The following is a 14,505-nucleotide window of genomic DNA, read 5'->3' as shown; positions in this document are numbered from 1 at the left end:
AAGTTAACATTTCAGTTTAGTTAGACTTGACAGTAGTGTGTAGATTTGGTGACATAGTCCGGTTTTGTGAGCTTTTGTGTAGTATACTGTCGTTATTTTGCTTCACGGTCCACTTAAATGATATCTGATAGTGGTTAGCTTAATGTAAATGTGAGAATGTACAGTTTTTGTTCGAGTATGTAACGTTAGCTGATACTGTAGCTAGCTTTCCAGAGCTTTTCTGAAGAAGTTGGTGTTAGCAGCGGCAGTTCACTGACACTCGGCTACATGGCAACTTAATGATACTTTTTGTAATTGTATCTGCAAAGTCCGTCCTGGCGTTATAATTTTGCGGGGTCGTTGTTTTTAAGGAAAATGTCTCAGTTTGTTGACCCTGACGATACCACTCCATTGCTCCGCGATGATGCAAGTAGGTGAGTGCAGAGTTCAATGGCCACTGACTTGACAGATTACTCAGGTTGGGTTATTTTAGATGAAAAACTCACCTAAACAAGTGCATTGTTGACCAAGTAGCCCGTGAACGTATTAGATACAATACAGTTGTTATTCGTGTATTATGAAAACCATTTGGGTGAAATTGCTTTGCTGATTTTTGGGCCTGTCATTGTTTACAAACCTCAAATCACCTTTAATGTTATCTTGTCGACGTACAGTGAGGACTCTCAGGATGAAGATTACAAGAGTCGGTGGAGGTCTATCAGAATCATGTACTTCACCATGTTTCTCAGCAGTGTAGGTGAGGATGCCCTTGAATTCTGCCTGTTAAAGTTGTATAATGCAGGAGACTCATTGCAGAGACACTTCACCAGGGTTTGGACAGGTTGCATATGTGTGAAGAAGTGATCTCTTTCATGTTAAGTGGTGAATAATGGCTAAGGAATGTGTTTTGTAACTGCCCTGTCTCTTGATAGCAAAACAAAGCGTCTTGTACTTTATGTGCCTTTTCAGGTTTTACTATTGTCATCACATCACTGTGGCCCTATCTGCAAAAGGTATGTATGGCTCACCATTTTTTCATAAAGGGTTGTTGGAAACTGATGGTATCAGTAATACAAATGAAGTCATGTTGTTTTTGACATTCTTAGAAGGGCAAACATGAAGTGAAAAAGCTTCAAGGGACACTTTGGGAACTTTACCACAAATTTAGCAGAAGTACTGCACTTGCCCTATGCAAGCTGAGTAGTCAAGCATTTCTAAGTACAAGAGTATTCTTATTATGTGTCAAAGGCAACCGCATGCATTGATAATGGGATAGTAAAAAAAAGTGATTTAACCATCTCATGCATTGTTGCTAGATTATCATCACAACATAGCTAGTTAACTGTAGGGACGTATGTAGAACATGTTCATGTTTTTTGGCTGATGTTTCCTATAGATTGATGCTAGTGCTGATGCCAGTTTCCTGGGATGGGTGGTGGCAGCCTACAGTCTGGGTCAGTTGGTGGCCTCACCCATGTTTGGCCTTTGGTCCAACCATCGACCAAGCAGGGAGCCACTGGTTTGCTCCATCTTCATCAACCTGTCAGCCAATATCTACTATGCATATGCATACCTGCCCAGAACAGAGCACAAATTCCACATGCTCATCTCCAGAGCCTTTGTGGGCTTTGGAGCAGGTGATTTGTGATGCCCTGAATATTGAATATCTTTGAAAAACTGTACTTTTTTTAGTAATCGTTTTAATCACACTTTGGTCTTTTCGTGGTAGGCAATGTTGCTGTGGTGAGGTCCTATGTTGCTGGAGCTACATCGCTGAAGGAGAGGACCAGTGCCATGGCTAACATGAGTGCCTGTCAGGCCCTGGGTTTCATCCTGGGACCAGGTAAAGCTGGTTGTATTTTGTACATATTATGTAAAGCAGGCCAGTACAGAGAGCAGTGAAGCAAGTGTGTTGTTTGAGGGAGAAGATCGTGTATATCTTTGTCTATGCTAGCTCTGCAGGCATGCCTATCATTCATTGGTGAGGATGGTGTCACAGTCAAGTTCATAGACCTGGAGCTTAACATGTACACTGCTCCTGCTCTCCTGGCTGCAGCCTTTGGCATCATCAACATCCTGCTGGTTCTTTTGGTGCTAAGGTGAGGCTTCCTCTGCATGTATATATATATATAAATTCTCCCCTTGCTTTTTTCTGTATATCCCCACACTCTTTACTCAAAAAACAATCATGGCTCCTTGGATTTAGCTCTCAGTTGTGAATCTTGTCAACAGAGAGCATCGTGTTGATGACCATGGAAAACACATTCGAGCCATCAACTACACATCTGAAGGTACAGAATATGTTACTCCCTTTTATAAACCAATTTTTTTTTCACTGAAGTTGGCTGCAGATGCCTAGTTAAGTGACCTACAGAAGTGATTTTAAGTGTAGTGGAACCTGACTTGACTTGACACAAGACAGCCCAAATTCAGGTACATGCTATTAGTGACTCTGACATTATAATCAAGATAAGAAATTATTTTTGCGATATTTATAGTTGCTATTACATACTGGTTTTTGTTTATGGTTTATGCCTTTATTGTGCTCCATCTTCTCCTGTAGATAGAGTTGACACGAGTGAAGATACTGAGGAGACCATCGATCAGGTTGCGGTCCTGACTTCCAACATCCTCTTCTTCGTTGTCATGTTTATCTTTGCTGTCTTTGAGACGTATGTATTTCATAATATCGAAGAAGTCAAGCTAGAATATAACCAAGACACTTTTTGCTGTTCAGCCGTGTCTCTATATTCTCAGTCGTATGAAGTTTTAGTAATATGACTTTATTTTTGCCGTTTCTCAGAATTGCAACCCCTTTGTCCATGGACATGTTTGCTTGGACAAGGAAAGAAGCTGTGTTCTACAATGGCATCATCATCTGCTGTATTGGATTTGAATCCATATTGGTGTTTGTAGTTGTGAAAGTGGCCTCTAAAAGGTACTCTCATTCAAGCCTGTATGGATTACATAAAAAAATATATTTCAGTTTCAAAGAATTTGGTTAATTAAGAAGAATGTTTGTTTCTTTTCAGGGTCGGGGATCGTCCTGTGTTGCTAGCAGGGTTGGCCATTATATTCTGTGGCTTCTTTATTCTGCTTCCATGGGGAAATCATTATCCTAAAATTCAGTGGGCAGGTGTGCACTATTTAAACTGTATAGATTGTTTGGCCTCTTCTGATCTAAATAATATTCTTTTGGTCTTTTTAATGCCCTAGTGTGTGGCATAGCTGAGAGTTACACTGAACAATTATCAGCGTGGTGGAGAATTCATGTTCTGCTTTCCTTCTCAAAATACAGACCTCAAAAACAACTCTTTGCTTGGTCAAATGTCTGAAACCACGATGGCCTCCAACAGCTCTTTGGAGCCAACGGGCTGCCCGTATGAACAGACCTGGTGCCAGTATACTCCTGCCATTCACCTGGCCCAATACATCTCATCTGACATCCTCATCGGGGTGGGATACCCAGCCTGCAACGTGATGTCCTACACACTGTATTCCAAAATCCTTGGACCCAGACCTCAGGTATGACAGCTGTGGTTTAGTTTTACAAAATGGAAGGCTATAATTGGTGTGCTTTCAGCCACTTTGATTATGCACATAATTTCTGTTCTACTTGTTGGACCTGGAATGTGGATGCTTACTATTGCTTTCTGCAGGGTGTGTACATGGGGTGGTTGACAGCCTCAGGAAGTGGGGCGCGGACATTGGGCCCTATCTTTGTCTCCCACGTCTACACCATCCTGGGACCCCGCTGGGCTTTCAGCCTCATCTGTGGTATGGTGGTGGGGGCCATCATGCTCCTCAGCTGTCTTTACCACAGACTCATTGCCTTTTCTGTACGCCACGGAAGCATTGTAGAATAACAAGTGAAGATTCCATCTGGAGAAACCGATGGCAGTGTGATGCTTTTATTCTCAAAGACTTCAAGCCACTGTTGATGGTACTTACTTTAAAATGTGGTAATTGATAAGCGTTTGAGAGTAACTCAGGGTTGACCTTTAAACTCAAAGTCGAAGAGATAAAGCCAGGTTGTTTCTCGTGGCTTGACCAAAGACGGCTACTTTGCGAGTTAAAAGGGAGCTAGCACCGCAGCTGCACTTTAACTCACTTGTAGTGGAAGAAGCAACTTGACTTTTTTGTAATCTTTTATGGCATTTCCTCGTATGACGTGGGTCCATGATTTCAAATAATAGTTTTTAAATCAAGAAGTTACTAAATATTTGTTACTGAAAGCTCAAGTTTTATGTAATTGCTTGGTTGGTTTCAAAGTTGACTTAATTATAACATTTTTTTAACACAGACTACTTTAGCAAAACCTTTCACAGAATGTTTATTTACTATATTATAGCTATAATTTGTGGAATGTACATGCACATGGATTATGCAATGGGAATGATGGTAACAGGAAAGTAAATTTGATCAAATTATTTGAATACATACTGATAGTTTTCACCTACATAAAATGTGCTGACTGCTGAATTAATTGATTTTATTGAATGTCACATTCCCTGTACTGTATTGACTGTACTCACTCACTGAACATCTTTGAAACTGTTATTTTGCTTTTTAAGTGGAAAATATGAGACATATCGGTTTCACTCTGATTGTCATTGTGCAAGGAATGTGACCCTTGAGAGAGAAGTAAGCATTACATAGAGGGTTTAGATGAAGATTTTCAAGTGAAACACTTTCAGATTTGGCTATCTTCTTGTAAAATAATGATGTATGTATAATATTTTAAGTATTTTACCTGTTTCAGTTAAAGGCACCATTTTGTGGTTGTTTCAAACTACAAGTTGTTGTCTAGCTGAATTCAGAAACTGATGGGTGGCTGCTAATGACATACTGAGTGACACATTAAAGAATTAATGTGATCTTGAATTCTTAATGTCCCTTTATGTTCAATTTTAGAGCCATTTACATGAAATAAATGTGAAACTGAATAACATTTAAAAGGTTAATATACACGTGTAGCGATTATTATTATTGTTATTATTATTATTAAAGATCTGTGCCATATAACATGTACGTACGGTAGGGGGCTACAAGGAGTTTTGCCAGGAAATTGTGTCATCGCGCGCACATGCCAATTAAAGGCAAATCGCTTCCGTTCACGTGATACCATAACTGGATGGGAGCGTGCAGAGAAACATGTACGCGGTAGAACTTGGGGTTGCTAATATTAGCGCCAATTTATTGCAAATTTGTGTGTAATTAACTCGAATATTCGAGTATATGAAGTAGTGGGGGACCACGTATTACTAAATATGGAGCTGTATGAAGAAGAAACAGGTAAGGAAATGAATATTTTCCTGCTAATAGAAGTTGGTTGCTACTTTAGGTAACAAGCTAGCTTAGCTTTAGTTGGATGTTGCCACCAACTTAAAGAAACCATGTTCGTTTAACTTAACGCTGGAACTGCAAGACTCTAAATAGTTTGTTTGTCTTCGTCTTTTTCAGACTTTAACATTACACACATCCCTATGTTCGTAAGTATACCTTTTCAATTTCCTGTGTGTATGAGCGCTGAAAAGCGAATGCATTAGTGAAGCGCATTCATGCTGGCTCTTGATTTGTCGATGGCGATACTATCACTAAAACATTTATATGATTGTGAGTATCTGTTCTGCGCATAGACCTATATCCTTGGTGTAGCTGCAGCAGCAATGGTCGTATATGTTACACTGGATAATGGATTTATTAGTCTTAGATTATCACAGCCGTGCTGACTAATGTTTATTTTGAGATATCCTGGGGCACGTACTCCATGTATATTCTGCAGTGCGTTGTCTTTTCAATCCATCCATCGCGGATCGGGGCATACAATAGATATGACATTAAACATTAGCAAAACTCCTTTTTTCTGTTGATTGCTGCGTTGTTTACATGGAATAGCGCCATCTTCTGATATTGCTTCCCTCCACAGCTGTTACACATTGCAATGTACACATACAATAGCGTAGCCCGAAAACTTGGCACCACTGTGATTTATTCCTTGGCCTTATGATTTAAAAAAAGCTTGACTTTGTTTACGTGCTTTATTTTTTCACTTCCAGAGGCGTCGTCTCATCCTGTAGCATAGCGATTTCCGCTTGTGCTAATGTTATCGCTGGATTCACACGGTGTGGGATGACTACAGCACAGTTCTCTTTCGACGTTTTCTGTTTTCGTTCACAGTTACGTGTAGTCTCCATAATTGTTGGTTCTACAGCGTTGATTATCTACCGATGATCCAGTGAGTCAGCTTACCGTGGCTGAAGGAAAGTGAAACTTAAGCAGTGCTACAGTAAACTCTCTACAACTTGAGGTCGCAGTCATTTCCGGCATTGGCACAGTTTTGTATGCAAGAAAATTAACGTTTCAAGGCTGAAGGTTATGAGATAAAACTATGTGGAGCTGACATTCAGATCTTTCTTTTGTCCTGTCTAGCAAAAGGTTGTGGATATGTTTGAAGGTCGTTCTGGTTTTCAGCGGATAGTAAGGCTTGGTCTTCTTGGTAAGATATCACAATGAAAATTGATGGACACACGCAAGTTTGTTTTATTTGTGAAATCGTTTTACACATTTAATCAGGAATTCAGTTAATTAAATGTGTGTGTCAAACTTACAAAATGTCCTTTTCTAGCCAATATGGATTTCAGTGATGAGCTGGATGTTACAAGTGAAGATGATTACGAATATGACCGTTGGGTACGTGGTCGTAACAACTCCCATGGGTACCCAAGGTTCTCTGACAGGAGTACTGATACAAGGTCGTCCAGCTCTGTTAATCAGCTTCCACTGCATTACTACACTTCAGCATATGATCCTCACCCTTCTTCTGTAAAAGCTCAGGGCAAGGAGAAGGTAAGTTCACTCTGATTTTGTCACTCTTGTCAATCTAGGCCAGTTTAATTATGATGTGAATTCATTCTGCAGAGTTAAAATAGATTATTTTTATGCAATTTTTTTCACCTTTTAAGGATACCGAAAAAAAAGCCACATTGTTACAGGAAACGAAAAAAAGCAAAGAAAGGGCAGAGAAGAAGTGCTCTAAAAAGCAGGTAAGTACTGCATTATCTGCAATTCAGTTTCATAGTAATGAGTGAATGTCAAATTGAATAAATTTAAACTTCAGTTTGTGTATTTTTTGCATGACAGAAAAAGAAGCTGAAGAAACGGCGTGAGAAGTTGGAGAAGGAAAAACAGAAAGCTGCAAAAAGCGAAGAGGTAGCGGTTACTTGTGTGCAGCATTTTTTAAAAGTGAAAAGAGTCAGTGTGTGCATTCATATTTAAACACATTTAACTTTTTCTTTCTGTTTTACAGGAAAAAGATGATGCACAGCAGTCTAAATCGGAAGAGAGTAAATCTGATCATGATAAATCCAGTTCCAGTGTTACAGAGTTGGCTTCAGCAAAAGACACTGACAGCAGTGACAGTAGTGAAGATGAAAGCTGTGACGAAGATAGTGATGCCAAGAATGATTCAGGCGACTCTGAGGTACCAAGTGCTCATTCTATCGCAGTATATGTACTCGTATTTAGAGTGAGGCATCACAGATGCATATGTTGTAGGCCAGAAATGTAAACAGGACAGACTTTAGTAAAACATTAATACTAAACAGTGAAAGTTATTCACACTGCTGCTGAATGACTTTTTTGTAAACCAATGCCCGGTGAAATGTTTGTCCCTGGTACAGAGGAAGCATTTCGTTTCATTCAGAACTTGGTCGAAGATGTTTTGCTAACATAAGTTATGAGTCAACAAGAATTCAAGAATTTCACTAACCCTCTTCTATTTTGTAAGCAATAACCACTTAGGAATGTGAATAATTAGGTCTTGATTCCTTTTTTATAACTACTGTTATTTCTTTTTTTAAGGAACTGGATATGACAAGTACTTTTGTGAGTAAAGCTGCTCTTATAGCCAGGCGGAAATTGGAGAAGAAGCCTAGACCTGAGAAAGAGAAAAAGAAGATCCCAGTTAAAGAAGAACCTAAAACTGTCCCAGACAAACATAATGAAGACTTGGAAGTTGAAAAGAAGGTGCAGTATCATGCATACAAGACAAATTCTCAGCAGAACTGACAGATGATTACTATTTCAGTGACTACAGGTTTATCACAATACAGTAATAATTACTTGGATTTTGCTTTTTGTTAATTTTTGAATATGGTTGCTCATCTAATGTCTCTCATCCTCTCTGAATAGGATTCTGCTGCTCTGAGCAGCCCCACTTTGGAAGATAATGTAAAAATAAGTACTGATCTTGCAAGTAAGTTTTATCCATCTCATGTACACCAACTCAGTCAGATCATAATTTAGAGGTTACCATTTATTCATATATAAATTATGTAATCAATGAAATTTTACTTTTCTTATTTTGTTTGTCTTATAGATATTGGAAATAGGCATGCAAGTGATGGAAACTTTAATATGGCTGTGAAGTATTTCACGGATGCAATTAAATACAACCCTACGGAGTATAAGTAAGAACATGTCCCCTTACTTGACTTGAAATTCACTCATTGTGCTTACAGGTTTTAATGCAACGTTTGAATGATCATTTCTGTCGCAGGTTGTTTGGAAATCGTTCCTTCTGTTTTGAAAAGATGCAAGAATATGTAAAGGCGCTGACTGATGCTGAGTTGTCTCTCAGCATGTGTCCAGGCTGGGTTAAAGGTCTGTTTAGGAAGGGCAGAGCTTTGGCTGGTCTAAAGGTAAATGGTCACCAATGAAATCTACACTATCCTTTCACGCCCTGTTTTGAAGTCCCTTTTAAGTTGACGTGAGCTTGTTGGGGGAAGACAATATATTTTAAAAGTAATCCAGCATGCACACTCTTTTGCAACAGCATTATTCCAATTTTAGGCTGCATTAAGCTCATCAAAAATTGGTAATTACAGCCCTTAAGCTACAGTTTAGTGTCAACTGCATATATTGATCCATGACTACAGAACTCTCCTCAATATAATCTGCCTCTCACTAGTTTTTGCAGCTGTGATTAACTTCTTAGTTTAAATCATTTTTTCATGAGTGTTTACATTGTTTGTTTGCCCCTAGTATTTCAAGTTGGAATGACTTTGTAATCACTTTAGCCCTGCTGCACCATCACTGTATTAATTCCAGGTGCCATTGAACTGTGGAGGCTCACATTATTTACTTAGACTTGTTTTGAAAAGCTGATGCTGTAACTGGGCTGATTATACCAGCAGCATGACACTCAGTGTGCCTGAACTTTGATTTAGGCCTGAGGTAGCAAGTGGTGAAAGCTCATCAATTTCCCCCTCTCTTCTTCCTCCAGAGATACGAGGAAGCTGCTCAGGCCTTCAGGGATGTTCTGAAACTGGACAGTTCCTGTGCAGAAGCTGCCCAGGAGCTGATGCGGGTGCAGATAATACAACTAATGGTGTGTAACAAGTGCACATGTTGGTGTGTTGTCATTAATGGGGGCTGTAGCAGGGAAAATGGTTTCATTGCCAGCAAACTGATACCTCATTATTTATTTAAGGTGTTTTAATTTGGAATTCTATGTTTTGTTTCAGGCGTATGGTTTCACTCGGGAGCAGAGCACAAATGCTTTGATTATACATGGGACAGTAGAGACAGCAGTAGAGGTTCTGTCCAAATTAAACCACCGACCAGGTGAGTGTCTGCTTTTCTGTGATTTTATCATCATGGATGAGATTTAAAAGCTGCCATATTTCCAGAAAGCCTAAATTTAAACAGTTGCCAAGTTTAAACACTTGTTTTTGTGTTTAGGAGGAATTCAAAATGAAATGCTGCCACCACCTCAAGTAGCAAACATCAGTGGAGTCTCTCCAGTGCTTTCAGCCAACATAAATGTTGCTCCTCTTCAGACTCAGGATGCATCGAAACTACCACTTAGGAACAAACCTTTAGGCCCAGTCCAGAATATGTCATATGTCAAGACTCCAAAGACCACCAATGGAAACAGTCACCCAACCCCGTGAGTAAATAGATTCAGTCACACTGCAGTGTTTGAAATATCATTATTTTATTAATAAATGACATAAACAGAAGGTTAGCAGCATATTTTGAATATATGACCATGTTTCAAACCTTGATTCAAGTTTCCACAGAGCGGAATATTTGACAAACTGTCCATGTCCAGACCTTCAAAGTATCCAGAGTTATCTGAGTCTACATTTGATAGTATTTTAATGACAGAGCTGTAGAGATCAGTTTGTACTCCTACTCATCACAGCTGCTAGCTCACTCAACCTTGAAGTTATCAAAATCTGTGCTCTCTGGGGCTTGTTTGGTTTTATGTCAACTCTTAGTTTCTAGTGAGCGACAGCTGTTGACTTAAAGTTTAGTGTGACACCTGCCGCTGGGAAATACTGAATTACATAGAATTTTTGTACTAATAAGTAGAACATGAACATCATGAAAATCTAGCTTTTTGTGGGTTTGCCCTGTTTAGTTACATTGTGTGCACATGTGCTGTAATAAATGGGACTGCCATGTGTCTAGCTCTTTTTGTGTGTGTGTGTGTGTATGTGTCATGATGAGATATTACTCTGGTTACACCAGTCTGTTCATACCTGCTGGGTATCTCATGCTGACAGTAAGTTGTATGCAAATGACTGATGTCTGTTCTTTACTTAGTTGAAGCATCTGGTACTGCCAGTTTATAGCGTTGTGGGATAACACAAGTGTTTTGAGTGTTTTGCAGGTGTAGCAGATCTTTTAATTAAGGCTCAACTATTTTGTGCAAGTCGTACATGACTATATTTTGTATATTAGTCCTGCATGATGAAGGAAAAAAATGTACTAGTTTTTTAAATTGTGCCCAAACTTGGACAAAAAAAAAGCTTTTCTTTTTTGGCCATACTGCTCATCTTTAGTGACAACTTTGTAGTCCACCAGTATTGTGTTATAGTGTTGAAAAAGAGAGAGTACTAATGTTTCTCCTGTGCGAAGGGAAAAATGTCTGCTGTTTGCATGTTGGAAACTGGGTGATACTCGATCAGCTCTTGTATTGGACAAGCTCAGTTAACTCGTCTATAGAGAGTGTACATGTGGATAATGACATTGCCTCTGGTCTAATTAGAGTATATTGTAAGTTGGCAGATAATCGTTGAAATCTTTCATGCAGTTCAAACTTTGTCTTATTAATGAAGGTGTTTTTAATCTACCAAATAACAACTGGGATCTCTGCTTTGGATGTGCACGCAATATTATCGTCTTAATATTCTTTTGAATATATTCAATTAATCAATATTTTCTTTCACAACAGTGGGCTTTTTCCAGTTTGGGTGGGAAATTTGATTTACCCAGTGACCGAGACTGTGATAAAGAACCTGTTTAATAAGTAAGTGAATGCTGGTTTAGTGTTGGTGAGACATTTATTTTTTGTCTTTATATTATTTGTTTTCATCCTTTTTAACCAGATACTTGTGTTGCATAATAAATGATTACTTGCACTTCTTTTGCAGGGTTGGAGTTGTCTATAGTGTGAAGGTTCTGACTTATAAACGATGTGCCTTCGTAAATTTTACAAAACAGGAGCATTGTGAAGAAGCAATCCAGCGCTTCAATGTAAGTACAGCCTGAACTCTGACTAAAGGGCTTGGCTGTTGGCCTAAATTACAATGTGAATGCAGACTCCCTTATTATTGCAGCTAAATGAAAACCCGGATTCTTTTTAATTTGGCTTCTTTTTGCCACTACAATTTCAACTACTTGCTGCAGATTTGGGTTTTGTACTTCTGCAAAGCTGATGACAAGGCCATGTTGATTACGTTTTACTTGTTCAACCAAGCAAGTTGCATCACTTAATTCAGCTACAAATGGCTATTACATTATTCTGTTATCTGTTCACTCTTGGGCTCTTTTGAATTTGGTCTATTAAGACGGACACATCATAGACACAGTCTCTGCTTTCTTCAAGCTTACTGATCTCTTTTGTTCACTTTCTTTTTGTTCACTTCATCAGGGCTATGAGCTGAACGGCGTCAGGATTGCAGTGAGATATCCAGACAGGATTCCTCAAGGCATGGGAATTTCCAAAACTGCTCTCAAAGCTAATGACCTGCAAGATGATGATGCGGGGTGAGTGCTTTAACAATGATTTTAAAGGAATAGTTTGACATTTTGGGAAGTACTCTCATTGACTTTCTTTTCTGGAGTTGAATGGCAAGGCTGACACCACCAATTTCTGTGTAATAAGTCAAGTTGGTTTTTCTCAAGGGGCTTTAATATTTACTGGGCTGCAGTTGAGGCATGACCAGTTTAGCTTAGCTTATCGTGAAGCTTGGAAGAGGCGGGGAAATGCGAGTTTGGCTTTCTCCAAAGTTAAAGGAAAATTATGTACAGTCATATGTTCACCAAGAAATGGTTACCATATGTAGCTCCTTATAAAACCTCTGACGGGTATGTTAGAGGGGTATGAGTCTTTTCATGTAACTCCAGGCAAGAACGTGAATATGCGTATTTCACAAATGTTGACACAGTCCTTTTAAATTAAACTGTGCTGGTAGTCAACTGCTTGAAGTAATAAGGGACTAAAAACCATAAACATTAGCTGCTGTGCTGCTAATGTTTAAAGCTGAAGTATTCACTTAGTTGCTAGATTATTAGGTTCACCCAGCTAAAACCTAATCCTGCAGTCCTGAAAAAAATCCCCTGCTCAAGGTTCAGTTCTTGTCCAAATGGTTTTGCAGAAGGGACCAATCAGAGAAGCTGATTATTTTGGAGGCTTTAGGTTCTGATGCTGTTGGATTTTATTGCTGTACACTGGATGCTTGTCTAATGCAATACAGTTCAACAGCACCACAAACTGCATCCTCCAAAATGACATTGCAGTTCAATAAACATCTCAAGATATGCAGATGATCCTGCTTTTGACTCATCAGGGAAAGTCCCCATACAAAAGCCCTGACAGGCAAAGCCGTTATCATAATTACCAAATAATTTATGTAAATAGGTACATCATACCACTTTTCAAGCGATCTTGGTCAGCTGTGAAAGCACTTCTGAACTGCATTAGTTTGAGCCAGGTCTACAGAAATAAACTGGCAACTAAGTGTAAAAACTAAGGCTGCGTATTGGAAAGAATCTGGCGATACAGGATTTGTGAGTCAGTATTTTGTGATATTGTAAGCACGGCACTATATTCATAGGCCTGTGGTACACTAGTGATTTATGCTTAACTTCTTGGAATGAAAAGAGTCACTGCTATCCATCTACATGTTTTTACTAGACGTGTAAGGAAAAAATACAGAACACTGGAGTATTGCCATATCACCTTTCCATGCAAATATTTTTGGAAGTGGTTTAGAACCTGTTCAGAGAATGAGAGAGAATAAGTGTAAACAAACTCTAAACCACTTCTACAAATTAATAATTAAAATTCTTTCACCTTTTTGAAAATCACCTCTTACACCTCTAGTAAAAATGTGTGAACATTCATTCATTTAATTACAGGCAAAATGATTACTTTAACAGGACGAGTGCAGCTGGAGGCCGGAGACCTGCTCGTCCTTACAGACACGTCCCAGACTCCAGAGCCAACCACAAGTATTGAAGGGAAACAAGATGCTCATGAGCTGCCCCAAGGCTAACTGGTACTCTCTAAAAGCTGAATCACTTCTATTGTCCATTACAGATGTATCAATGGTATTTACACAATTTTAAGGCTCTGCTTCCTTTTGAAGTATTTTTTATTATATTTTTAGTAGACCACAAACCAGTGCTAATCGGGTAAAGATATAAGTATTAGTTCGAAAAGGACTCCTGCTGAGTTAAACAGATGATGTTTTATAGTCCTTTAAAACCAAAACCAAACCTTAATTTATGGTTATGGAAGCAGCTGATTCCATTTATGAACAAAAACCGCCAATGCTGACATTGTTAATATATTGGAGAGCTGCTAGAGTCGGCCTTAATTTTCCTGGGAGATTTCGTGCCCGATGGCAGACAAATTGCTTGGTGAAAACGAGGTTTATAACAAACCAGTCTTAATGCAGATGGTATCATTATTCTATAGCCATTACATTGTGTAATCAACATTTACTTCATAATGATCTGTTAAGCCAAAAACTTGTCTACTGCCAATTTCATTTAAATGGTTAAAAACTTTACTAAACTCTCACAACTGTGTATGAGTTCAAATATTCACAACGATCTATAGTATTCACTATACGTATTACAAGTTACCTGTTATAAACAATCATTATCTATCATACAACTGACATTATTTTGTTCCATACATAAGTACTGTTAAATTGCTTGTGGTTCATTTTTCAGCAGTGGCTGATCATGGAGTGCCATATTTTCTTATTCAGATGCCTCATTAATTATGGAGTTTCTGTTCTTAATTCGAGGATTAAAGATTCTTTAATATGAATTGCTGTCTCATGATTTAAACATGTTTTTTTTTTTTTTTTTTTTTTAAACCACTGGGGGGCCAGAGTATAGATGGATTTGGGGATTAAAGCTCTTGTATGCACCACACAATCACACTTTATTAACTTTCAATGTATTATCAAGCCTCAAGACTATAGACTAAGACATGAA

At 38.7% G+C, this 14,505-nt stretch overlaps 2 protein-coding genes across 5 annotated transcripts; both read left to right on the top strand.

Annotated features, from left to right (window-relative positions):
* The first annotated feature begins 6 nt into the window (after positions 1–6).
* On the top strand, positions 7–4,856 carry mfsd8 (major facilitator superfamily domain containing 8). Of its 2 annotated transcripts, none has more exons than XM_046381611.1 (12): positions 7–409; positions 654–736; positions 949–992; positions 1,376–1,616; positions 1,709–1,822; positions 1,934–2,078; positions 2,212–2,270; positions 2,543–2,651; positions 2,783–2,917; positions 3,012–3,115; positions 3,278–3,504; positions 3,639–4,856. In XM_046381611.1, exons 2-12 carry the CDS (start codon positions 706–708, stop codon positions 3,843–3,845), a joined length of 1,416 nt encoding a protein of 471 aa, XP_046237567.1. In that variant the 5' UTR covers positions 7–409; positions 654–705; the 3' UTR covers positions 3,846–4,856. The 2 variants fall into 2 exon arrangements, with proteins under 2 accessions (XP_046237567.1, XP_046237565.1); XM_046381609.1 differs by having other exon boundaries at positions 7–413.
* Positions 4,857–5,091: 235 nt separating this feature from the next.
* On the top strand, positions 5,092–14,335 carry LOC124055021 (tetratricopeptide repeat protein 31-like). Of its 3 annotated transcripts, XM_046381608.1 has the most exons (19): positions 5,093–5,274; positions 5,443–5,471; positions 6,160–6,289; positions 6,412–6,478; positions 6,608–6,828; positions 6,945–7,025; positions 7,123–7,191; positions 7,289–7,462; positions 7,843–8,007; positions 8,173–8,236; positions 8,360–8,450; positions 8,540–8,681; positions 9,266–9,370; positions 9,507–9,606; positions 9,724–9,931; positions 11,225–11,299; positions 11,424–11,526; positions 11,924–12,039; positions 13,414–14,335. In XM_046381608.1, the coding sequence occupies exons 4-19, from the start codon at positions 6,427–6,429 to the stop codon at positions 13,511–13,513; spliced, it is 1,866 nt and encodes a 621-aa protein (XP_046237564.1). In that variant the 5' UTR covers positions 5,093–5,274; positions 5,443–5,471; positions 6,160–6,289; positions 6,412–6,426; the 3' UTR covers positions 13,514–14,335. The 3 variants fall into 3 exon arrangements, with proteins under 3 accessions (XP_046237562.1, XP_046237564.1, XP_046237563.1); XM_046381606.1 differs by lacking the exon at positions 6,160–6,289 and having other exon boundaries at positions 5,092–5,274; XM_046381607.1 differs by lacking the exon at positions 6,160–6,289 and having other exon boundaries at positions 13,435–14,335.
* Positions 14,336–14,505: the final 170 nt, after the last annotated feature.

This window comes from Scatophagus argus, chromosome 23 (assembly GCF_020382885.2).
Source record: "Scatophagus argus isolate fScaArg1 chromosome 23, fScaArg1.pri, whole genome shotgun sequence".
NCBI lineage: Eukaryota > Metazoa > Chordata > Actinopteri > Scatophagidae > Scatophagus > Scatophagus argus.
The sequence above is the reverse complement of the archived record's forward strand: the minus strand, read 5'-3'. Positions and strand labels throughout refer to the sequence as shown.

Excerpts from the sequence above, each read along its gene's own strand:
- mfsd8 (XM_046381609.1), top strand. The coding sequence starts at position 355 with ATGTCTCAGTTTGTTGACCCTGACGATACCACTCCATTGCTCCGCGAT. Across the intron at positions 1,617-1,708 it reads CTTTGTGGGCTTTGGAGCAG|GCAATGTTGCTGTGGTGAGG; the intron begins GTGATTTGTGAT and ends TTTTCGTGGTAG. Across the intron at positions 1,823-1,933 it reads GGGTTTCATCCTGGGACCAG|CTCTGCAGGCATGCCTATCA; the intron begins GTAAAGCTGGTT and ends TGTCTATGCTAG.
- LOC124055021 (XM_046381606.1), top strand. The coding sequence starts at position 5,250 with ATGGAGCTGTATGAAGAAGAAACAG. Across the intron at positions 7,192-7,288 it reads AAGCTGCAAAAAGCGAAGAG|GAAAAAGATGATGCACAGCA; the intron begins GTAGCGGTTACT and ends TCTGTTTTACAG. Across the intron at positions 9,932-11,224 it reads GGAAACAGTCACCCAACCCC|TGGGCTTTTTCCAGTTTGGG; the intron begins GTGAGTAAATAG and ends CTTTCACAACAG.